Source organism: Lissotriton vulgaris, chromosome 6 (assembly GCF_964263255.1).
Source record: "Lissotriton vulgaris chromosome 6, aLisVul1.2, whole genome shotgun sequence".
Taxonomy (NCBI): domain Eukaryota; kingdom Metazoa; phylum Chordata; class Amphibia; order Caudata; family Salamandridae; genus Lissotriton; species Lissotriton vulgaris.
In genome coordinates this window covers 1,549,008,148-1,549,033,571 of record NC_141694.1, presented here as the reverse complement: position 1 = coordinate 1,549,033,571, position 25,424 = coordinate 1,549,008,148, and the positions used below count along the sequence as shown (strand labels likewise).

The 25,424-nt window shown below is 45.2% G+C and overlaps 1 protein-coding gene across 1 annotated transcript in view; it reads right to left on the bottom strand.

The window, feature by feature from the left end:
- LOC147709124 (uncharacterized) overlaps positions 1 to 25,424 on the bottom strand; it is a 3,078,084-nt gene that overhangs the window by 836,692 nt on the left and 2,215,968 nt on the right. Inside the window, exon 29 of the mRNA XM_086927727.1 lies at positions 23,647 to 23,688. Within this exon, the coding sequence (XP_086783853.1) occupies positions 23,647 to 23,688 (42 nt within the window). The remainder of the gene's footprint in view (positions 1 to 23,646; positions 23,689 to 25,424) is intronic.

Here is a 25,424-nt window from a genome sequence, read left to right as displayed (position 1 = left end):
GAGGAAGATTTGGGACACTGCGGAATCGACATTGCCGGAGATGATTTCCATTATTTGTTTGATGAAGGAGAGCTTGTACCACGAGGGGTGATAGAATGTATGTTGTTTGCAAATCGAAAGGTTTTTACTTGAGATAGAGGTATTCTCTGAAGGATGGCGTGGAGGACTCAGAATGGGAAACCGAGAGTGTGCTCCGATGTATACAAGCTAGACCACTGCCCTGCTTCTTCACTCTGTCTAGACAAATTATGTCGTTGGTTGGAGGCACTAGAAGGTCTAGGATAGGGGTGGAAGAGGGATTAAGCCACGTTTCCGTGAGGATGATGATATCTATATCATGTTGGATGAGGTAAAAAATATCAGAGGAATGTTTACTGGCTGATCTGCACTTGAGAAGTACGCATTTAAGCCATACCGGAGTGTGTTATGTATGTTATGTTATGTTACCACCTTTTGTATAGCACTCGAATCACCGGGGGGCATCTCAGTGCTTTACTCAGAATACTCCGGATAGGAGGGAAGCGCATAGAGAAAAAAAGGGAGCCTAGTACAGGAAGGCCTTTAGCATTTTCCTGAAAGTTAAGTAGGAGTGTATATCTCGTAAGTAGGCTGGGAGACTATTCCAGTTCTTGGGAGCCCGGAAGGAAAAGGCCAGGCCCCAGATCTGTGGAGCCTAATGCGGGGCACCTGGAGGAGCTGGAATGTACTAGATCTCAAGGAACGACTAGGGGTATACTTTTTTAGTTTCCTTTGAAGATACAGGGGGCCCTGTCCCTGGAGAGCACAGTAAGTCAGGCAGCACATTTAAAAAAAGGCTCTCTGTTTAATCGGAAGCCGGTGCAGCTTTCTTAGTAAGGGACGTGATGATGATCCTGACGGCATATTCAGGACCAACCTGGCCGCCGTGTTCTGAACTACCTGAAGTTTTTTCAATGAAGTGATTCCGACCTCTGCCAGTAAGGCATTCCCATAGTCCATACGGCTAAGGACTAAGGCTTGGGTCAGAGTTTTGCGGTGTTCCGTCGGGACAAAAGGTAGAATTTTCCTCAGTAGCCTAAGCCTGTAGTAACAGGATCCAGAGACTGAGGCTACATAGTCTTGCATAGATAGAGTGTGGTTTAGTTTAATGCACAAGTTGTTCACACATTGTTTGGGTATTGGTGACAGGCCTAGTTGTGGTGGCCATCATTCCTCCGACCATACTGCTGCGACTTTCCCTAGAAGCATGAGGGGGGGGATGGAGTCTGGATGATGTTCACTCGCTTGTGGTTATCATTCTTTATGATCTGAGGTTGTGTGGGGGTTCTCTGTTCGGGTTAGCGTAAATGGCTTGATTTTGACCCAGAGAAATCTTGTTGGTGTCTAGAGTAAGCAAATAAGAGAAGAGTATATCACCGATTTCATTAAATGCAAGATCGGCCTTCACTCTTCTGGGTCGGGAGGGGGCGTTAGGGAGGGGTACAGTTTTAGAGATGGAGAGGGGGAATGCTGGTCAAGGTTAGATATAGCGCTAGCGGGGCTTCTGGGAAACTTTCCAAGGGAAAGGAAGGAGCTGATCAAATCAAGAGGAGATGCTCAATCAAGATGGCTTTCAAATCATGAAGTTCGACGGTGGGAAGGTGCAACTGGAGAGATATCTCGTCTAGGCACGCCTCCAGGTCTGAGTGCTAGATGAGGGATAGAGGTTGTGTGGGGAGTTCAGGCGGAGAGGAGGGGCCTCAAGGGATGCCAAGGTGGTACTGCGATGACCCGGGGGGAGAGTTGGTTATTGATGTCTACTAATGTTCCTGACAGCTTGGATAGAGAGGCTGGGGAATGTGAGAGGTGGGTGTACAATTGAACTGTGTGTCAGATGTGGTCAAATAGGGGTTGAGTGGGTGTGGCTAATCATGCTCAGTGGAGGGCAGTTGCCTAGACTCCGGCCTAGAGGGTGACGTAGGTAGAGGGATGAGGATAGGGGGACCATCCGTTGAGAGCAATGGCGGTAGGGCATGAGGTAACCTTTCAACTCAAGAATTACTCGGACTTGAGATCGGCGAGTAGAGTGAAACCGTAAGCCGGCCAACCTTCTGAGTTGGTGGTCGAGTGGAATATTCCAATCCAGCAAGGGACTGAAAGGTTCTGAGATCATCTAAGGGGGAGTATAGTTTTGAGAACGTGGGGAACTCCCTACTGTGGTGGGAAGAGCACTGGTTAAGTACTGAGTATTAGTAGGGTATGGGTAGGGGTCATTGGATTTAGCGGACAACGCTTTTTTTGAGTGTAGGGAAAATATTGACCATTTTAGCTAGGTTGACATTAGAGGTTTGGATTAGGATGATACCATTGTTGTAGAAGGTGATAGTGACATTAGCTTTGAAGATGAGCGAGGGCGACGCTGTTAATTTGAGAACATGTGGGATTTTCCTAGTGCCTGATATTCGAAGCATGGAATAGAGAACATTCTGTCAACATGCCCGTTTTCTGGTATAGAAGATGAGGTCATTAACTAGAATACCCTTGCTTGCACAGAAGTTGACATCTGAGATTAATGTATCGGGTCTGGCTTTGAGTATGCGATGTTTGTGCTCTTTGGTTGCATTTTTGGAGAGGTTAGATGGGTACTTGATAACGAAGGCATTAGATCCTGTGGGGTCAGGACTTATCTCCATTCTGAGAGTATGTCCTAGTGAGGAAGGGGGCCCAATTATGAATTTATGGAGGTGAAGGTAACTTTATCTATTAAATAAAGTGCATATAAGCTGGTAATAGTCCTAATGTGCAGGCAGAATAAGTTGAGAACGGATAGTTATGATGAAATTATTTTCGACTTCGGAGTAAGTTAAGTGGTGGTGAGCCTGAACCCGGAGAGACTGCATATGGTAAAATCTGCAATGAAATTGGTCTTTACCAGACGGAGCAAGATGGCGGCCGTGACCTACGGCTGAGCTACAGCGCGATGCAGTGATGGCTCTACCGGGATCATCTTAGGAAACACCCCGTGAAATTAAGGAGCTCAAGCCCGCTCAAGTTTGAAAAAGCGATGTTGCTCGAGCGGAGGCTATCTTTGAGAGTACGAGTACCAGCGGTTAACTAAAAAGGCGTACGAGTCAAGGAGGAGGAGTGAGATTCCATACCGCTTCCCTTACACTGTTCTACGCTGCTACATACAGAGTCAAAACACTGGAGAACTAGATGCCTTTGATCTCGTCTTACCGCAAGGCGCTATCTCCCGGAACGCTGAGGGCTGCCGCTGCACTGCTCCTAAGGATTGGGCTTGTCGGCAGAGAGGCCGCTAGAGCCCGCAGAGCTCACGGACACAGGGGGCGTGCCAATACCAAAGCCGGCCAGGTGAGCAACGTCAGTCGTAGCAGCAGCGGCAGTAGCGGCAGAGGTGTGTAAGGCAGCGCGGAAGCCGGGTGGTGCGGTGACAGCCTACGAGATCTACAGAGTCTGCGGAGCTTTCGGAGTTTTCAGAGCTGTCAGCAGGCACGAGCGGAGCAGCAGTCTCTAACGCGTATGGCCACAGAGAACTCAGGAGGTAAGCCGGCGTCCAAGAGGAGGAGAAACGCTAATGTCAGTACGAACATAAGCTCCACAGAGACTAAAAGTGCCAGAATAGCTGTTGCAGCAGAAAGAATCACAGACACTGAAAATTTTGAAAAAAACATAGCGGAGTCTTCTTTGAGAGCCCCGGATAAACAACTGGCGTCGGTGGTGTGCACTCCCAAGGGAATGAGGCCCCTAGCAGCTAGAACAAGACAGGCTGCTGCTACAGCCGCCGCTACAGCAACGGTCAGCGTAGTTGAACTTATGAATCGCAAGGAGAAAGAGAAAGTTAAAAAACTAAAAAATAAAACTATGGAGATGGCTTCCGCGGCAGGGTTAACACCTCTACCTATTGATGAGAACTTGGGAGTCGAGGAAGAATCTTGTCAGGACGCAGCTGTCTTGGTTGCAGCGGATGTTGATGTTGATAGTAGGGCTCAAGGGGAAGAGAGTTCCTTGACTTGTGCGGCAGCAGGTAAAGCGCTCAATACATCTAAGGCAATAATAGCTTCAGCTGGGGATATGGAGCAGCCATTCGAGCTTGAGCCTATAGTCCCTTCTCAAGCCTTAGATATCAGCCTGAATGTGTGTCGAGCGAGTCTAGATGAGCAGCCCCCTCTGGCAACAGGTGATGCACTGGCGGAGAATGTAGTGGCTAACCCCCCGGGGGATCATACTTCAGGTCAAACCTTAGATCAAGACCAAGTTCAGAGAGATGAAACCAATATGCAGAATGGATTAACTGAGGGGGATAAGGATAAGGAGAAGGAGAAAGAGAAAACCCCCAGTGAGTGTTTTTTCTCAGTGACTGAGGAGGCTGACTGGTCAGCTGACGATGAGGAAGATGAGCTCCATAGCTCAGATATTGACGGTAGTAATGTTGAAACAGAAAGCGACCCAGAAGGGGAACCACCGTCGACTGTCAAAACAGTGCATTCTCAAAAAAGTCAAAAAGGCCAAGATGACTTAGCATGGGATCACTCCCCTACTACTTCGCTACAGGGCAATTTAAACCAGGCAGCACATTACGTGCAGGATCAGGCTACCCTACCAGCAACACAGGATACAACACAATTCTCAATGATCTCAATGATGTCAATGATGGAATCAATCCATCAAGGCATTACAGCGCACCGCGAGGAAACTAGATCTGATAGCCTCAAGGCCCAGGCTACTATGAAGGAAAATGAAGGGGGTGGTCAGGAAGCTTTCAAAAGTTTGTGAGAACGTGGGAGATAGGGTTTTAAATCTGGAAGAGAGGATTGTCACTACTGAAGCTGAGGTGGCAACTGCAACAAGGAAAGTGGAATCCCTAGATACACAAGCACAGGATGTCCAGTGGAAATTGGAGGACTTGGAAAATAGGCTAAGAAGAAACAACCTTAGGGTCCTAGGGATTCCGGAAGGATGTGAGGGGCAAGATGTTAAGGCCTTTATTGTGAAAATCTTCGAGAAGGCTTTTCCAGATGTTGCAGGATGGAATTGGGCTACCGAAATCCAGAGAGCACATCGAATACCAGTCAGGTTGAGGCAGAATGCTAGAGCAGATGATAAGCCCAGAGCAATCTTGATATACATAGGGAACTTCCTGCTGCGCCAATCCATCGCAGAAAAAGCGAGACCAGATTCTAAGAGGGCTTTCGAGGGAGGCTCTTTCTTCGTAAGGCCAGATTTTTGCCACACCACTGTGGAACGGCGATGGAGATTAAGACAGTTAAGCAAGCCCTTTCAGGACAAAAAGATACGGGTGTATCTCATTAATCCTGCTCAACTTAAAGTTATTCACCAGGGAAAGACAATTTATTTTCCCTCAGAAATTAAAGCTCGGGACTTTCTAAATTCAGTATAGTTTTGGTTAATGCTCAAGTAGTATTCCTTAATTAGATTAGTCCTAGGGTGGTATAACAGCGTTAATATGGTCACTAAAGGCAATGTATGACTCTCAAAGGCTTGAGCTTGTGTTTTTGTTTGTTTCCACGGGTTAAAATAAGGTAAATAAGGTAATCAATTGGCTCTACCTTCGATTGCTTTGGGAAAATTTCAGGGGAAAGGTGTTTCCAAAATAATATGTATTTATGTTTGAATTGAGAGCCCACTGCATGCTGTATCCATCACACGCACAGACTCAGTCTGCGTGCTCCTTCAGGGCGGGGGCCAGGGTCAGGGGAGGGCTCAGGGGGGTTGCTTCATGGGGTGGGAGGGTGGGACATGGGGGGGTGAAAGCAAAAAAAAAGAAAGTTCACGCAGTCAAGATGTATATTGTTGAAGATGTAAGATCATTAATGTTAATGTTACTTCATTCACTTGAAGTTGTCAGGAGGATAATTGATTGGATAGACCAATGGTTACGACTTCTGCAGGGTTATGTCTCAGATAAAAGTAGTAAGTCTTAACATAGGTGGTCTGAATAATTGGAAAAAAAGAGGTAGGTTGGAGGAGTACGTCAAAATAATAGGGGCCGATATCCTCTGCCTACAAGAAACTCATCTACCGTGGAAAAATAAACATTGGTTGAATCTAAGGGGCTATGAAATCTTATCCTGTTCTTCACAAACATCTATGATAAAAGGGGTAGCAATCATCGGAAGGACAGGGCTGGGGGGGGCCAAAAGATGTAAGGCTGATACTTCTGGATGGTGGGCTATATGTGAAATGAACATAGGTATTACTATATGCTCTATATACGGGTCTAACCTCGATGATCCAGCAGTGATGGATTATCTAGAGCAGGAGTTAACTAACTGGTCAGCACCTGTAATAATCTGCGGAGATCTAAACATCTCAGCAGATTTTACAAACGGAAGTGTATACACAGGTCGGAAGCCACGGGTATATAAAGCGATATCCTCTGTTATCAAATCCCATGGTTTGATAGATGTCTGGGGAAGTTTAAAGAGAGACAATCCAGGGTTCACGTATTTTTCACATCCTTTTAATAAATATACCAAACTGGATTATTTCATGATAACAGCTAATTATCTTCCTAATGTGGAAATAGTAAGGTTACCCAAGATAATATCGGATCATAATCCCCTTGTGTTAACAATTGCTATCAGTAAACAAGGGAAAAAAGTTAGACCCTGGACTTTCGACAGGAAGCTCCTAATGGATAATAATTATATTTCACATCTGAAAACTTGGTGTCAGTCATTTTTTGATGCAAATAGATATAGTGCTCCCCGTAACGTTGTTTGGGATAGTTTTAAAGCGGGTCTGAGAGGTGAGACCATTAGCTACACTGGTCAAATGTGGAAGAGAGTTAAGATGGAGAGGGAACGACTATTGGGTAAACTGGCAGATGCAGAGGAACAGCATAGGAAAGATGTACGTCAGGGGAGTCAGGGTAATTTAAGTTTGGAACGACTGAATAGTATCAAAGCTGAACTCCAGATACAATTGGCAAAAAAAGCTGCAGCTGGATATCAAACATATAGGTCCGGAATGTATGAAACAAGGGAAAGTGCTGGTAAAGTTTTGGCTCTGCGGATTAGGCAGGTTGCATCAAGGAACATCATAACTGAAATAAAGGAAGGAGATCAAATTTATAAAAAGTCAGATGAAATTCTTGATGTCTTCAGAAGATTTTACCAAGATCTATATAAGGAAGAGTCGGAAAATGATGATCCGGGTATAAATTGGCCGGAAAGGGGTATCAAACTCACCCCTAATCAGAGAGAAATATTGGAACGTAGTATAACCATAGATGAACTATCCGAGGCGTTACAGGATCTAGCAACTGGTAAGGCAGCAGGCCCTGACGCCATACCCTTGGAGGTATATAAATGTTTAAGGGAAGTAATAACACCCCTACTATTGGACCTATTTAACGGGGTTATTAACACCGGGGCTATCCCGGAAACCTGGACCGAAACAAATATTGTGGTCTTCCATAAGAAGGGGAAACCGAAAGAGAGCCCCGGTTCATACAGACCAATATCACTAATAAATAGTGACAATAAATTGTATGCTAAAATCATGGCGACACGGCTGGGCGGGATCATCGGGACCCTGGTTTCCCCCTGGCAGCACGGTTTTATTCCAGGTAGAGGCACGACCGATCATATAAGGAGAGCCATTACATTATTTGATATACATACTGCCGATGGGGGGAGGGCCGCGATGATCCTACTTGACGCGGAAAAGGCTTTCGACCGCGTCAGGTGGAGCTTTTTGTGGAGGGTGATGAGAGACATAGGTTTCGGCCCGAGATTCCTACAGGCAATTCGCGCTATGTATGCGAACCCAACGGCTAGTATTCATCTCATGGGCGAGTATTCGGGGAAGATCCATATATCAAGGGGCACGCGACAAGGGTGCCCGTGCTCACCCATTCTTTTTGCTTTGTATATAGATCCCCTAATAACACTACTAATGAATAGCAAAATTAAGCCAGTTGTCACCAATGGATTCCATACTAAGGTTCTCGCCTACGCGGACGATGTTGCTATTTTAACCAGGGATCCTGATAGTGCCCTGAATGAAATAGTTAGAATCACTTCAGAATTTGGTAGAGTATCTGGATATCGCCTTAATGTAGCTAAAACGCAGGTATTATGCACCAGTAATATAATTAAAACGGACAATAGATATCTGGACTCAGTAGTCTATTTGGGAATCGTAATCAATGCCCAGCCAAGGGACATCATCAAAGATAATTTTGAGTCACTACTGATCAAAATCAAACAGGATTTAAGGAGAATAGACAAACTTCATTTATCAGTTATAGGAAGGGTTAATGTCATTAAAATGTCTATCTTCCCTAAGATTTTATATAAATTTAGGTCCATCCCTTTCAGAATAAAAGATGCACTGATAAAGGAAATGGAGTCTATCTTCATGAACTTTGTATGGCAGTATGGCAAGGTTAGGAGATCTAACAGGCTTATGTCCCTTCCCCAAGAAAAGGGGGGGCTGGGAACACCCAATCTCAGGTTTTATAACTGGGCCTGCCTCCTTACAGGGATGTCTGTGCTCTTCTTCCCAGAGGATGCTAGATATAGCCAGGGGGACATCCCCACTATTTATCACCTGGCACTGGGGGGGGGGGGAAGTACACGGGATATTGTCGAGGAAACATGACAAACGTTTCTTTAAAGCATCTGGCTATAAGATACTTGAAGATACTTGGAGGATATGGTCCTCTATATGTAAAGATCAGGACATCCCAAGGTATAATCAGCATACCCTATTATGGAACTCAGATTTATTCCCGCATCTAAGTGACGACGGCCCATGGAAATATTGGGAAAGACAAGGGATTACTTCATTAGGTCAAGTAATGATTAAAGACGTCTGCAGGCCTCTTGAATTGCTGAGGACACGGTTTTCATTGCAAGGTGTTCAAGAATTTAAGTATATGCAGCTGGTTAACATTATTAAGTCAAAAAGACCGGGTCTGAATATATCTAAAGGCTGTGCTCTATTAGATTATTTGAAAGGGGGAGGTCATAGAATCAAGGAAGTGTACAGGATACTTATGGATGTAAATGTAAATGTAAATGTATGTAAATGTATTGGCATTTATATAGCGCACTACTTACCCGTAGGGTCCCAAGGCGCTTCGACCGCTGCGAAACCCTTCCTGGCTTCCCTGAGAGATGGTCCCTTAATGGGTATCTCCAGGGTGAGACCAGGCATCCCCGGCGGTCTGGTGGGGCCGTTAGTGAAGATGAGGCAAGCTAATGCCCAGAGTTGCCGAGTGTGATCGCTGATCAGAGTGGGCACCGAGGCGAGAGAATTATCGAGTCCGCTGACCCTGGTCCAGAAACCTGCCGCGCCGGGAATCGAACCCTGGTCCCGGGCCGTCCTCTGCTCTCGGGTCTGCCGCCTCTAACCAGTGAGCCACACTACTTCACTGTCTCCCAGATGATTTGATCAAGGTGGAGGGGAGCTGGGCCTCCAAATTGCAGGATTCAGACATTGATCTTGACAGAGCATTGGTAATGGACAAAAGGTTTCTGAGATCAACAAATTTAAGAGCACAGCACTTTAAGACTCTTTTTGATTTATACTATACACCAGCTAAATTGTTTAAATGGGGCAAGAGACTAGACCATAATTGTCCTAGGTGTGGTAATGGGCCAGCAGACGTATTGCATATGTTCTGTAGCTGTGTAAACTTGAGACCGATTAAAAATGAAATTGAAAAGTTTTTAGAGGGGCTGCTAGCTGTTAAAATAGACCTATCCCCTACACTTTTAATATTTGGTTGTGATGCAAAGCTTGGTTTGAGTATAGAGACAGAGGCGCTGGTTTTTATATCGACAGCTGTTCTCAGGATATTAATTGCTGCTGCATGGAAGGATGTGGAGCCTCCAACTTTTCAAATGTGGATGTGTAGGTTGTTAGGGATCCACAATATTGAATCAGAACTTTATGCCCTCAAAGGAATTAAATCTAGAGAAATGGGGCTACGTGTATGGGCGCCAGTGGCTAGGTGGAGGAAGTCAAGGTGTGCGGTCCTATAGAGTATATCGTGTGATGTCATGGCCAATGCTACGTATGATTGGTTTTACCTGGTTCACCTTTGTCTCTCCTGTTAAATAGCGCTCCTGGTTAATGCTGCTTCTATTGTACTTATATCATTGTATTTATTACATTATCAATTGTATTTATATATGTCTATATTTTACGTTGATATATCTATATATACTGATGATTTTAATGTACATTTTGCTGCTATGAACTTTCAATAAAAATATTTTTTTTTTAAAAAGGAAATGGGTCTTTACCAGGCTTAAGGAGCAGGGTGATAACCGCCTCTGTAATGTCGGGGGGAGTACCCCGGTAGTGATGGACTCCGTGTACATTGCCAGCAACCACGGCGCAGGGATATGTTTGAAACGTTTATATAAAAATCTCCCATAAAGCCATCTTAGCCTGAAGCCTTACTGCCCCCCAGGGAATCAATTGCTTGTGTGATTTCATCGCATGTGAGTGGTTCACTTGGGAATTGCTGTTGTGCTGTGGTGAGACATTTCATGACCACCTCATTGAGGTAGGCAGACTGGGCCGATAGGTCTCCAGAGAGTCTAGTAGTACATTATTATTAGGTTATGTGTTTCATTTGACATCAGTGAGCCACGTAATATCGGACATGTTAGTTAACATGCAGGTCTACCATGGAGAATCTTACAATGAAACCCACACAATATGTACCTTATGTATGTCCAGGGAGGAGAATTAGAGACATGCTGTTAAGATTATGATTTTAGATAGTAATTCTACTTGTTTCCATGTCTAAAGAATACTTTGAGGACCCAAGCTATGCGTATACAAGAAATTAGGTATTTCCATATGGCCAACGTTCATAAAGGTCCATACTCGTGTTTTGTAGCAATATGCAAATGGATACAATATATGAATTCTCGTAATATATTATCTTGTTGCATGTTTATAATATTTTTCTATGTTGTGTTATTTGGTGCGCAGCAGCCGGGCCAGCATGTGTTCAGGACGCCCACCCTCCCTGTACCTGTGGAGATTTGGAATATTTCTCAAGGAACAAGACCTCACAGTCCGCCAAATCTCAGTACTCTTCAGGAGCATGTTTAGTTTGAATGAGTGTGCAGCAGGGAGAAGGGGATGAGTATTGAGGTTAAGCTGGGTGAGGGCGTTCACCCCCTGTGTTAGTTCCCTATGGATCTCCTGCAACACCCAGACTGCTGTGATATACAAATGCCTCTGGTGTAGGCCTTGAAAGCTGGCTTGAGTGGTCACTGAGCCCTCATTCAGTCTAAAGTTTTCCAAGATCGATTCCTGCAAAGTGGAGCAGAACAGCATATCTCGCAATGGCATTGTGGGGAATAACCAAGGACTTTCGTGAGCACCTCCAAATGGGATGTGGAAACATCCACCCTGAGCCTAGCTGGATATAGCATGCCTTACAGAGTTCCAGTTTCTTGAAGGAGGATTTGGTGTCGACAAACTTGCAGCGGGCATCCTGCGCCATCTGGGTAAAGTCAGGGAATAAAGAGATCTAGCCACCCTGCCATCAAAGTGGGCCAATTTTCCTCAACTGCTTGAGGATGATGTCATGATTGTGAAAATTGGGCAGTCTGGCGATGATGGGTCCAGGGGGGTGGGCCCGGGTTGGAGCGATGTGCCCTTTCTAATACGAAGTTCAGTCGGTCCCAGCAGTAGCAGGAAGCCTCCTGAACGTTCCTTTGTTTGCCACAGGTGGTGGTGCTCCTTCCTTCTGACTTGCTCTCCACTCCACCAAGCTTCACTCAAGCCTCCACCCCTGTTAGGCCGCACTCTCTTTCGACATCATCTTCAGTTTCTTGGGCTGGTTCTATGTTCAGAATCTCACAAGTGTCTTGTGTCCTCCAATACAGTTCCTGCAGCATTTCCTTATGTCGTGGGTCTGCGCTTGTCAATAGTGCGGCCTCTCCCCACTCTATTCATCGCTGCATTGCTTGGTGCAGAACCCCCTCTGGGCCACTGTTCCCCCTGCCAGGAGGCCCCAGCAATGTCATGCAGACCCTCAGCAGTGTCCCTGCCAGCCGGCGGCAGTGTCTCTTTCCCCCGCTAGTCTTCACCACAAGCTGCAGATATCTGCTTTCGGCTCTGTCCCTCACTCGCTCTCTGGGCCTGCTCGTCCAGGCTTGCGTACTCCATATCCCCCGCCTATTGAATCAACGCAGGGCCACCACTCATGCAGGCCCCAGCAACATCCAGCAGTTTCCCAGCAATGCTGTGCCCACAGCAGTTGGCAACTCCTTTGCTCGCTGGCCCACGCTCCTTACTACCGGCCTCCACTGTCGGACTTGCCACTCCTCTCTTCGCCAGGCCTGTCTGGCCGGGTTCGCACCGGGCCCCTGCTCGTGCAGGGGTCTCAGGGCTTTCCACCACACCTTCCTAAGGGCGATTCCTTGATACTAGCCTGGTGCAGCAGTCAGCTGCTGTTTCCAGGCTTGCTCTTTTGGGCGTGGCCGCCCATCCACTCCATGCCTCAGCGCGTCCCGGCCTTTGTTTCTTTGGCCTTGGGAGAGCGCATAGGGCGTCGGATCGCCACTCACTCGGCTTGAGCTTCAGTGGCCACAAATTCTCCCCCAATGCTCACGGGCACTTCACCAGCTTTGGGGGTAATTTATCATTGTGCGGCTCATCCTGGCCCCCAGGTTTAGCAAGAGAAATTATTGACTGATGCAGAGCTTTCAGGCTCAAGGGCCCACAATATTCCTCAGTCAGGCCACGCCCCCGAACGTGCTGGGGTTGATGCTAGAGGTTTAGGCTTGGATAACCAAGCTCTCCAGTGTGGGTGCTTGGAAGTTAACTTGGGTCCCTAGGAGCAAAGCAATGGCAGAGGGAAATTGTCCTATGGAGGGCTTGGACCAGGTCCTCAGAAGGAAGTCATTGAGGGCTTCATTATGGGAGAGTAAAAGTTTGGAGGGGATGACTCCCACCTGAAGGACCTGTGTCAAGGTGTACTTTACTGTCACTGTGGGTAGCTGAAGGTCCAAGACCTCAGCTGCCCTATGCACCATCATAGCAAAAGAGACTTCCTCCTCCGCAGCCACGGCATGAAGAGAGACCAAACCTGTATCAGGCAAGGTGCCTGACCCTTTGGTCTCTGCCAGTTCCTAATGCCAGTTGTCCTCATTCTCATCTAAGAAATGCTGGTATCTGTAAGGGTTCTCAGCCCCCTCCCATGTGTCTCCCTCTCTAGGCCTGTCAAAATTAAAAGGCACTTTCTCCAATCCGGACAGCATGGTCTTGGTCGGCGCTGGAACTGACATTGGGCGATGCCCATCTGACGGTCAGATTTGGGAATGATGATGGGGATGACATCGCTGTGAGCCTTAGCATGCGGGATCTAGAACGGGCACCGAGGGCGACCTCAGTCTCACTGGTGGCTTCGCTCTGCATTCAACAATGGATCGATGGGGAGTAAATGGTTCGCAAGGTGAATCTGCGTGCTGGGATCCATTGGAGGCCTTCCCAAACCGGTGGGGTCTGAAGGATCGCTTCCCGAGCGTCTTCAGGTGCATGGCACAGCAGTCCTTATAGGTCTTGGAGTCCTGGTCCCACTCCAAGCACCATAGGCACACCACATGCGGATGTGCCATAGACATCTTTCTGTGACAAGCACCACATGGTTTAAAAACAGCCAGTTTCTTTGGTGACATCCTCCCGTAGGAAAGAAAATCCCTCAACAGGAATCTACAAAAAGTCAGAAAAAGCAAGTCAAAATAGAACGAAGGGAAGCTCTGATCAGATCAGCGCTATTTCGCATGGAAAGGAAAAACTGACTTCAGCATGCTGGGGTGGTGCCTATAATACTGCGCCCGTCACTTCCAGCGAGGATGACGCAAAGCCGAACTACACCACCCACCGGCATGTAGGGGTACTGCTCAAAAAACCTCCAGATACAGTCTGACGCCTGGGGATTATTCTAAGTTTAGGAATCTGTCGCTGGAAGTCTCTATCAAATGGGCTGATTTAGAGGTTGGCACACCAAATCACAACTGCAATACAGCCTATGGCACTTATAGTAAGCAGAAGGGCTATCTGCCATGATTTGACACAGTGTCCAATCTGCCAAGCTCTAAATAAGGAGTAAGGCCCTTAGTTTGTGTCACACTTTACATTACAAGAGATATAAAAACAGGGACAGAGCATCCAATTATGGAATTACCTACCTTTGTCCTTGAATTCAGAACCAAATAATCTGCTATTAATAGATATAAATAGCATTACATTATATCTCCGCTTTTTGGCATGACACCTACGCCGGTGATATATCATTCCAATGAACTTCATACTGCAAAAATACTGTGATACAATGAATCTGACAACACCTATTGATTTGTAATGGATTTGTAATTAGTCAACGGTATATTAAGGGGGGTCAGTAACAGTTTGGTAGCGTTAGAACCCGCAGGGTCCCTGCATCACCAATCCTGCAGTTCCACCATCTCATCTGGGCATGGATGTCCCAGAAGAACAAGTTACTTACCTTTGGTAACGCTTTTTCTGGTAGATACAGTATCTGCCTGTGGATTCCTCACCTTGTGAATATCCCCCTGTGTCAGCAGCATTCGGAAATTCTTTTTGTAGCTTCGCGCCGACGTGGACCGCGTCACAGAGGCACGGCATCGCGCGCGACTCCGCTGCCGTCACCGTCACCACGCCGGCATGATGACATCAGGTCCACCCTTTTGTCCGTGCCTTCGAGGCGCACGGACGGACCAATGACAGTAGAGATATACACAGTATACACAATACACAAATATCAAGGTAATACAAATGCAATCAAACATTTGAAATAAACAATTCCTTGACAACAAAGTAAATACATTATAGTTACTCAGGTATAGAAGAGTGGACAACGGGGAGGCGGGTTGGTCAGTGAGGAATCCACAGGCAGATACTGTATCTACCAGAAAAAACGTTACCGAAGGTAAGTAACTTGTTCTTCTGATAGATACATCTGCCAGTGGATTCCTCACCGTTTGAGAATAGAGTCCCACAGCAGTCCCCACTCCCAGAGGAGGGTGTCCACCCTTTTATACCAGAAAATCCTGGAGGACAGCACGCGCAAAGTGGTCCTTTCTCCTCACTTCCGCATCTAAGCAGTAATGCTTCGCGAAAATATGGAGGGAGGCCCAAGTCGCGCTTTACAAATGTCCTGAACTGGAACACCCCTATACAAAGCAGATGTTGATGACTTTGCTCTAGTAGAGTGAGCTCTTATACCCTCGGGAGGGTCCTTACCCGCCAGGGCGTAGCAAATCTTAATGCAGAGGATGATCCACCTCGAGAGGGTGCGCTTGTGCACCGCCTTCCCCTTCTTGCAGCCAGCAAAGCCTACGAACAGCTGGTCATCCAACCTGAACTCCTGTGTCCTGTCCAGGTAAAAGCTCACCGCCCTCTTAGGGTCCAAGCGGTGAAGTCTCTCCCCCTCCTTGGAAGGGTGAGGGGGAGGATAAAAGGTAGGGAGGGTAACGGACTGCCCCAGATGGAAAGGAGTAACTATTTTAGGCAGAAAAGCAGCCCTGGTCCTTAGAACCATTCTTTCAGCATGAATAGATAAAAACGGGGGATTAGAACTAAGAGCTTGCAGCGCATTACCCTCCTTGCCGAGGTAATTGCCACCAGAAAAACAGTCTTGAAAGACAAAAGTCTCAAGGGACATGTGTGTAAAGGCTCAAAAGGTGAACCCATTAAAAACGTAAGAACAAGGTTCAAGTCCCATTGAGGTACAATAAATGCTGTAGGAAGAAATTTATTTGTAAGGCCCTTAATGAAACGCAAAACAATAGGAGATTTAAACAAAGAGGTCTGGTTTGGCAAACAAAGGAAAGCCAACAAGGCCGACTAATAACCTTTGATAGTTGCCACTGCAAAACCCTGCTGGGCCAAAGAAAGTGCGAATTGAAGTATATTGGACAAACGAGCCCTTAAAGGGTCAACGGACTTCTCCCCGCACCAAGCAACAAACTTAGACCATCTATAAGAATAAATGGACTTGGTAGAGTGTTGTGATGGAAACGAGGAGACAGGAGATGGTTTTACAACGTTTATTGCAGAGAGATGAATCTGGCATCCAAGACCCTTGACGATCCGACAGAAACTGCCAAAGGTAGAGTCTTGTCACCTCACATTCTAGATTACATAACATAGAGCATTCCACAATGAGGTAAGGAAGAAGGGCACGAGGACATCAAGGTGAGTATAGATAACAACTACATAACACATCCTCTTCCCTAATGAAAGAAATAAATGAAAACACATTAAAGCTTAGCATGCAAATAAAAAGTACTAACTTCTATGAAGTAATATAATCTTGCAAGTAAGAAGGTGGTCTACGAATCCTGCCAACCAAATCATCCAAACCCACAGGTTCCTTAAACTACAAAACCTCTGGTGGAACACCAGGGAAGGAACAAGAACCAGAATCCTGAGGTGCAACATCTTGTTGAGCTGAACAAGAACCAGAATAACCACTCATCTCCCTCCCCTCAACATCATTGTTTTTGTCAGGAATAAACATAGCATCTGAACATTCATCTTTAGATAAAGTATCCTTACAAAGATCTTTCTTAATCAGTTCGCCCTTTCTCTGATATAGCGCAATCCTACGCAAATTCCATCTGTGACCACCCTCGACCACCACATAATGTCTAGCCACTTTGATAATGCGGCATGGAGCAGAAAATTTACTCAACCCAGCTCTAACCCTACCAGATTTTATCTTAATCCAATCACAAACTTGAAACTTTGAAACAAAGTAGTTTAAGGAGAAGTGCCATCAGAACAAACCCAATCTAGTAATCAAGAAGGAACAAATGTTGAACCTGGTACCCGTCCCCTCATGCTGACAAAAGGAGAAACATGAGTGACACTATGTTCAGTGGACCGATCTATTGGCCCTCTCAACAATGCCATTACCCATAGGGTTGTACAAAGATGTGCAGGAATGTCTAACACCCCAGCGTTCAAGAAAGCAGCGCATCTCACCCGACGTCAATTGTGTCCCATTGTCTGTCAACAAAGAATGAGGAACTCCCTCTTCAAATAATTTTTTTTCCAAGACTTCAATAGTAGAAACGGTAGTAATTTCTCTGACAAATTTCACAATTAGCCATTGAGAATGCACATCCACAATGACAACAGCAAAATGGAAATCCATACTAAGATCCGACATAGGTCCAATAAAATCCAGACAAATAACATGCCCAGGTTTACCAGGATCGGGGATGTGACCAAAATTCTTCTGAGCACCAACTCTTAATCTTTTCTCACTATCTTTGCATAATAAACACCCTTCAACCCAGCCACTAATTTGGTCATCCATAGCAGGCCACCAGAACTCTTGTTTGACTCTTTTTATAGACATACCTTGGCCAAGATGCCCCTCATGAGCGATCTTGAAAATCTGAAAACGCAAACCAGAAGGAGGCACAAACCTCTCACCACGCAAAATAACCTCCTGACCACACACAGAAAGCTCATCCAGCAGCTTCCAAAACGGCCTTAAAGGCACAGAAACTGCACTTTCCCGAACAGCACCATTCCTGATCAGGGCAATCACTTGTTTTAAAACTTTGTCATTTTGCATCTCTTGGACCCATTGTAGAAAAGGTACTGACAGTTGCCTCACTGATCTCATTCACACAGCCAATAGCTTCCTCAGAGGAAAGCTTATCCACCAAGGCTTTATCAACAACTTCCCAGTCCAAAGACAATCTGGATAAACAATCAGCCTGCAAATTCCTCCATCCCTGAATAAATACCACATCATAGGAGAATTCTTGCAACCTAGCTGCAAACCGAGCTAAACTGGCAGATCCTTTGCCCACACCATCAGCTGATAAAATCTTCATTAGAGGTTTATGATCTGTTTTCAAACAAAATCGTGATCCCCACAGATATACTCTAAAGTGCTCAGTACCCCATGCAGCCACCAGAACCTCTTTCTCGATAACTGAATAATTCCTTTCAGTTTGTCTCAAAGTCCGTGAAGCGAATTACAATAGTTCTCTCCACACCCTTCTGAACTTGGGAGAGTACCGCACCTAAACCTGTAAGGCTAGCATCTACAGTCAAAATAGTTTTGCAATTAGAAGTGAATGGAGCTAAAATTCCAGCCTGAAAAATCGTCTCCTTTATACTTGAAAACGCTAATTGTTGTTCCTTCGCCCGAACAAAATTTAGCACCTTTGCGCAACAAACAGCTCAAAGGTTCCACAACATCAGCAAAGGATCTCACACATTTTGAATAATATTCGACTTATCCTAAGAAAGAGCACAATTGCTCCTTGTCCTTTGGATGATGTGTATCTCTAATAGCCAACAACAAATCATGCTTGGGAGGAAAACCCCCACTAGAAACAGTGTAACCTAAATATTCGACTTTCTCAGTCAAAAATTTGCACTTGTCTTTGTTGACTGTCAGACCAATGTGCTCCAAATTCCAAAGTACTTGTTTCAACACAGCATTATGTTCTTCCACAGTTTTACCTGAAATTAACACATCATCTTGAAAAAATATGACCCCTTTGATGTCTTTAAACAAACCACTCATCATCCTCTGAAAGACACTCGCCGCCGAGGCTAAGCCAAACAGCATGCGAGTAAATTGGAAAGTGCCTTCCGAGTTGATGAACGCTGTAAGTGCTTTGGAAGAAGGGTGGAGCCTAATTTGATGATACGCACTCCTTAAGTCGATTTTCGAAAAATATTTAGCATTACCAATCGATTGCAATAATTCGTTAATATTAGGCAAAGGAAAAGAATCCATTACAATATCTCTATTAAGAGATCTTAAGTCAATGCAAAATCTCAAACGGCCGTCCGCCTTAAGGGTCAAAACAAGCGGAGAAATCCATGTTGAAGCTTCAATAGGTTCTATCACACCAGTCTTTAGAAGGTTATTCAACAAATCCTTAAGCAAAAGGAACTCTCCTGAGTTTGTGTTGGATAGGAGATGCATTAGACTTAAGAATGATTCTATGCATATACCCCTTTACACAACCTAGTCTATCCTCAAAAACCCTGTGGGCATTTTGAAGAATCTGATCAAGTTGAATATCTTCATCAACAACCATAATTTGGTTAGGTGCCCTGGGATTAATAATAATATTTAAGTCAAACTGGTGCATTCACCCAAGAATGGGAGGACCATCCCTGGATACATACACCTTACCTTCAACACACCTAGAACCACATTTTATGAGACCTTTCATAAAACACAGTATGTCAATAGGTTGGCCCTGATAACTCACAAGATTAATATCCTTGATAGACAAGGTAATATCATGCCACAATGAGTTAAAAATAGATTCAGGTATGATAGTGAACATAGAGCCAGAATCTACCATCAGGGAAACATCTTTGCCATAAAGATTAAAGTTGGCAGAAGGTCTAATTAGTCTACGTGAATCAACTTCAGAGACCAAACTAAAATCTAAATCTTCACCCAAAGCTAGAATCCTTTTGATCATATGAACCTCTTGAACAACATTGACTTTAGATTTTGACTTCTCAGAAATTTCTGAACTTTTGCACATACATGAATAATGGCCCTTACGACCACACTTGTTGCAATTTTGATCTAAAGCACAACATTTTTTAAAATCAGAGGAATGATACTGACTACCACAATGAGAACATTCCTTGTTTCTAGATTTGGCAACATTCCCTGAAAAACCTCCCCCTCTTCTTTTTGAGACCACATTAACTTCGCACTCATCTTCAACACTAGTTCTAGCAATTTCATTAGATGACCTGTCTTTTTTGCTTATCTCCTTAATACAAATTTGTGATTCTTCAATGACTTTGACTAATGGCTTCCTTAAGTGTGGGATTCTTCGCAGCCCATAGTCGTGCGGAGGACACGAGGAGAGGTGGTGAAGATCTGTATACCACACCCTTCTTGGCCAATCCGGTGCAATCAATATGACTTGGGCCCGGTCTTGGCGAACTTTCCTCAGAACCCGAGGAATCAAGGGTTTGGGAGGAAACGCATAAAGGAGTTGCGAGTCCAAACTCAACTGAAACGCGTCCCCCAAGGCTCCCTGCATCGGAAACTGGAGGCTGCAGAATGATGGGCAGTGAGCATTCTCGTGAGTGGCGAACAGATCCAGCAAAGGAGTTCCCCAAGTCCAAAAGACCTGACGAACTACCTCTGGATGGAGCCTCAACTCATGGTTGGCGGAGAACTGCCGACTGAGAGTGTCTGCACGAACGTTCAGAACTCCGGCCAGATTATTTGCAATCAGACAAATCTAATGGTCCTGAACCCAGGACCAGAGACGCAGAGCCTCTCTGCAGAGACACTGCGACCCTACTCCTCCCTGCTTGTTGACATACCACATCGCGTTCGTGTTGTCCGTATGGACTTGGGCTGACTGACCGCGAAGGGAAGGGAGTAAGGCCTTGAGTGCCAGACGTATCGCCCGCAACTCTAGAAGGTTGATGTGAAGCAACCTTTCCTCTGGAGACCAAAGACCCTTGACCTCCAGATCCCCAAGATGAGCACCCCACCCTAGAGTGGATGAATCCGTTATCACTGTGGCCACTGATGGAGGTAGATGAAAAGGCTTTCCTTGTGACAGGTTGCCTTCCACACCCTACCAAGTCAGATCCGCTGCAGTTTCTCTGGAAATCCTCACCTTCTCCCTGAGATCTCCGTTGTGTTGATACCACTGCCTGCGGAGGCACCACTGGAGTGCCCTCATGTGCCAGCGTGCATGGTTGACCAACAGAATGCAAGAAGCCATCAGACCGAGCAAGCGAAGGACCTTCAGGACTGGAACGACCGCTCCATTGAAAAACAAAGGAATCATTCCCTGTATGTCGTGATTCCTTTGAGGAGGAGGGAATGCACGACACACAGTTGTATCAAGTACCGCACTTATGAACAGGTTGTGCTGGGAGGGCAGCAGGTGAGATTTGGGTACATTTATCGAAAAACCCAACCTGTGAAACAACTGAGTTGTCTCCTGCAGATGATGCAGCACTATCGCTGGAGATTCTGCTTTGATCAGCCAATTGTCCAGATACGGGAATACAGGTATCCCCGACCTTCTGAGATGCGCAGCCACCTCTGCCATCACCTTGGTGAAGACTCGAGGCGCAGTAGTAAGACCAAACGGAAGGACCGCAAACGTATAGTGTTGCGAACCAACCGTGAAACAGAGATACTTTCTGTGCGACTTCAGGATTGGGATGTGAACATACGCATCCTGCAAGTCGATCAACACCATCTAGTCTTCTTGCAGCAGTGCTTGAAGAACCTGTGCTAGGGTGAGCATCTTGAACTTCTCCTGCTTCAGGTAAAAGTTCAAGATCCTGAGATCTAGGATTGGACGGAGTCTGCCATCCTTCTTGGGGATCAGAAAATACCGGGAGTAGCACCCCTGACCCCTCTCCTGCTCTGGTACCACCTCTATTGCACCCTTTCTGAACAGAGCCAGGACTTCTTCCTGCAGGAGCAGCAGATGGTCCTCCGAACAAAAACCCTGGCAAGGAGGGTAATTTGGGGGAAATTCCCGAAAGGGAAGAGCATACCCATTCTCCACAAGATTGAGAACCCAAAGATCTGAGGTAATCAATTCCCAATCTCGTAGAAAATGGGTAAACCGGCCCCCAACTGGGCCCACATGATCCGGAATGGCGGATCTAGGGCTGCTTTGCTGCGGTGGCAGGGGGCTGGGAAGGGGAAGAGGAGGAGGAGGAGGCTTGACGACATCTAGCACGAGCTCGTTGTCTTCCTCTATAGGACTTATATAGCGTATTTTGCTGTTGTTGTGACTGCTGCTGCGATGTTTTATAGGAACGAAAGGAAGAACTGCCAAATCCTCTGAAGCGCCTTCCAGTAGTACCCCTGGTTTTAAGTCCCTAAGATTTTGCTGTGGCCCTACTATCTTTGAATTGTTCCAAGGCAAGTCAGCTTTCTTGCCAAACAATCCTGAGCCATCAAATGGCAAGTCCATCAAAGCAGACTGAACATCTGCAGAAAACTCCAATGTTTTTAGCCACGCAGCTCAGCGGCCACCAAAGAGCCCATGACTCTCGCCACCGAATCAGCAGTGTCCAGCCCACTTTGTATCACTTGTCTTGCAGCAGCCTGAGTGTCCGAAATTACTTCCTGAAAATCCTTTCTGTCCACCTCAGGAATTTTTGGCACTAACTGCTTTACAGATCCATCAAGGCATGGATGTACCGTCCCATAAGACAAGTTGCGTTGGTAGATTTTAATGCCATACTGGCTGAAGACCTTCTTGGCTGCCTTGTCTTGCTTTCTGGATTCCTTTTCCACAGGAACCTGCGGATAAGCCCCTACAGACTTCTTTGAGCAGGCAGCCTGCAACAACCAGACTCTCAGGCAGAGGGTGTGTTGATTCGGACGCAAAGCCTCACCATCTGTGTGTTGAGCTTTCGACGCCGAAACCTCCACTTCCTTTCGAAGAAGCCTCACTTGTGACTTTGGTCACGAAGTGGAGTCCTTTCCTGAGTGATGACGTGACTCATGACCCCTTTTCTTATGCTTCTTCCTAGAAGACTTTGAAGCATGAGCAGATGACGACTCCGATCAAGACCTCGATCGAGACCTCGACCTCGAACGTCGAGACCGAGACTTTGAAGTCTTCTTTTCTTTCTTTTTTTTAAGCTTCGCAAGGAGGAGCTTCGTCTCTCTTTCCCGAAGGGCCTTCGGAGTCATTTTCTTGCACGATTGGCAATCCTTGACGTCATGGTCGGAGCTTAGACACCAGACGCAGCACTCATGCGGGTCAGTTATGGACATAGTCTTGCCACATTCCCCACAATCCTTAAAACCAGTCTTCTTCGAAGACATCTCGACAGAAGACGAAGATACAGTGAAAATAATCACAATGTAACAAAGTTACGACAAAGCTAATGTACGATCCCAGAAAACCGTTACCGTCGACGACGTGGAAAAAAGGGAACTGATGTCATCACGCCGGAGTGGGCCTAATATGGTGTCGGTGACGTCAGCGGAGTCGCGCGCGATGCCGTGCCTCTGTGACGTCGGTCCACGTAGGCGCAAAGCTACAAAAAGAATTTCCGAATGCTGCTGACGCAGGGGGATATTCACAAGGTGAGGAATCCACTGGCAGATGTATCTATCAGAAAGGAAAAATATTCAATGACACCCAAATGCAGGGAGAAAATTCTCAGCATGTGAGGGACATTGATTTCCTTTTTTGCCAAACGAATCCCCCTTATAGGGTATACGTTCCTCCAAACTGCTTTCCTCAAAACAATTCCCATTGATATGGCGGGGATCTTTAAAAAAATGGTAGGTGGTTCTCTGCTGGTATGACAGAAGTAGATGTCTCTGATACATTGGTGGGCTGGTGTGTTGCCTGTCAAGCTCTAAATGAGCTCTGGAGTCCCTATAAAAAGAATTATCTTTAGATCCAGGGCTAAGTAATACCGAATTCCTCACAGAGACAATTAAAGAATTATAGAACATAATAATTTTAGTAAAGCAAGAAATGAATTCAAATAAACGTTATAAAATGGAAGGAGTGGCAAAGCACAGAGTACTGTACGTGAAACTAAATTAAGAGTGGTGTGATTTAAGATAAGTATGTCATTCATGTAAGCAAGCTAACAAGAATGCTGTGTTTTCTTTTTACTTACATCGCTTTGCAACTTGAGCACGATTAGGCAATGCTGTAGCTTCTGTAGTTGATAAAAATAGAAAATAATGTAAACTTAAATAATTATATTATTGGAATTTATATTTATTGTCGGTACCGTGACGATAGCCAAAGTAGACTGTACCTTCCACTCTGACACCCATGCTGTAATTTTTGTTATTGTTGGACCTGGGTTGCTAAACCAGTATTAACATGTACTGTAAGTAGAACCATTTTTTCCGGTATGCAACGTTTACAATAAAGTTTTTACAACGCACTACCATTACAACGCAGGCATTACCACGCATACCATTACAACGCATTGCGCTGGGGGGCGCACTAGGATAGGGAATAAGTTTAATTTTCTATCCAACACCTTCCCTAGTGTCCACGGGGACTGGAGTTGGAATAGAAAATTATACTTACCACTATCCAGCACCTCTAAGCGCTATGCGGTGTAACGGTATTCGTTGAAAATACCGCGTTGTAAAGGTATGCGTGGTAAAAGTATGCGTTGTAACGTCATACATCCATTTTTTCCATTTTTAAACATTATCGCATATTCTCTATTCCATTCTACAAGCTGTATTATTATTTTAGTAATGTGTTCACCTAGATAATTGCTATATTAAGCTATGACATTTGTTTAAATGAAACCACAATATTTATAATAGAGCTATTCCATTGAAATAGCATATTATTTTATCGTGAAACAAAACATATTTCTTATTTGACAGAATTACAGCATAGGCATTTAATTGTTATCGAATTCTTTCTTCCAATTTAATTTATTTTACAGGCCAAACAAACTTCATTCGGCAATAACGTCATAATAGTACACCAGTAAAATGTTTATACAATCATTCTAACAACTATAAATAAAAGGGAGCATAATTAAAACTTGATATGAGGGACATAAAATCTCATATTACGTGATTAAGAAAGATCACATCCCCTTTAAATCATCATATGAACTGATTGCTAGTGTGGAAAAGTGCAAATGCATACTTGTAATAATAATGTCAAGGCAGGAACTGGTAAAGAATGTCTTTTTCTCATAATGAATGACCCTCTGATGAAGCTAATAACTGCACAGCAGACTTCTGCCTAATCTAGCTGCGATAAGAGCTAGTAAATCTTTTTGTATGATTTAAAATGCAAAGGGCGTAAAACTGGAATTAAAAATTCAGTTCGCACCATTTGTAAAGAGACGAAAAAAGCATGAAATGAACTGTACTTCTTTGTGATTACATTGTCAATTAATTAAAAACCATAAGACAAAGCTACCTGCAATAACATCAATGCATGGGTCACTATGGAATTTCATGGGCTGTTGTGGTCAAAACCAGCTTAGTGTGGTTTCTCTCTCTAAATACTTCTAGGGAAGTGGGCATTTTCCAAGAGAAACATGGCTTATATGCAAACCTAGAGAGAGTGGACCAGATTTAGAGAAGGACTAAAACAGGTGGGCACCAAACACGAATGGATGGCCCATCAGATTTCCTCTGGCTTTCTGTCATCTATTTACAAATTGGCAGAAGGCAGTGTTGCCTATGGTTGACCTGCTATTAGCTCAATCATCTGAACACCTATGTGGCGGACATGATGCCAGCTGAAATAGGCCACCCAATTTGTGGCGGTTAGTCCGATGCCATTACCACTATCAAATGACACCCCCCTTTTGTGTGAAACCACCTTTGAAGCGTGGAGTTCTCACACTGAAATCCGTGCAATTGTCCTTGACACACTTGGAAGAAATTTAGAGCATATCAAGGCCAT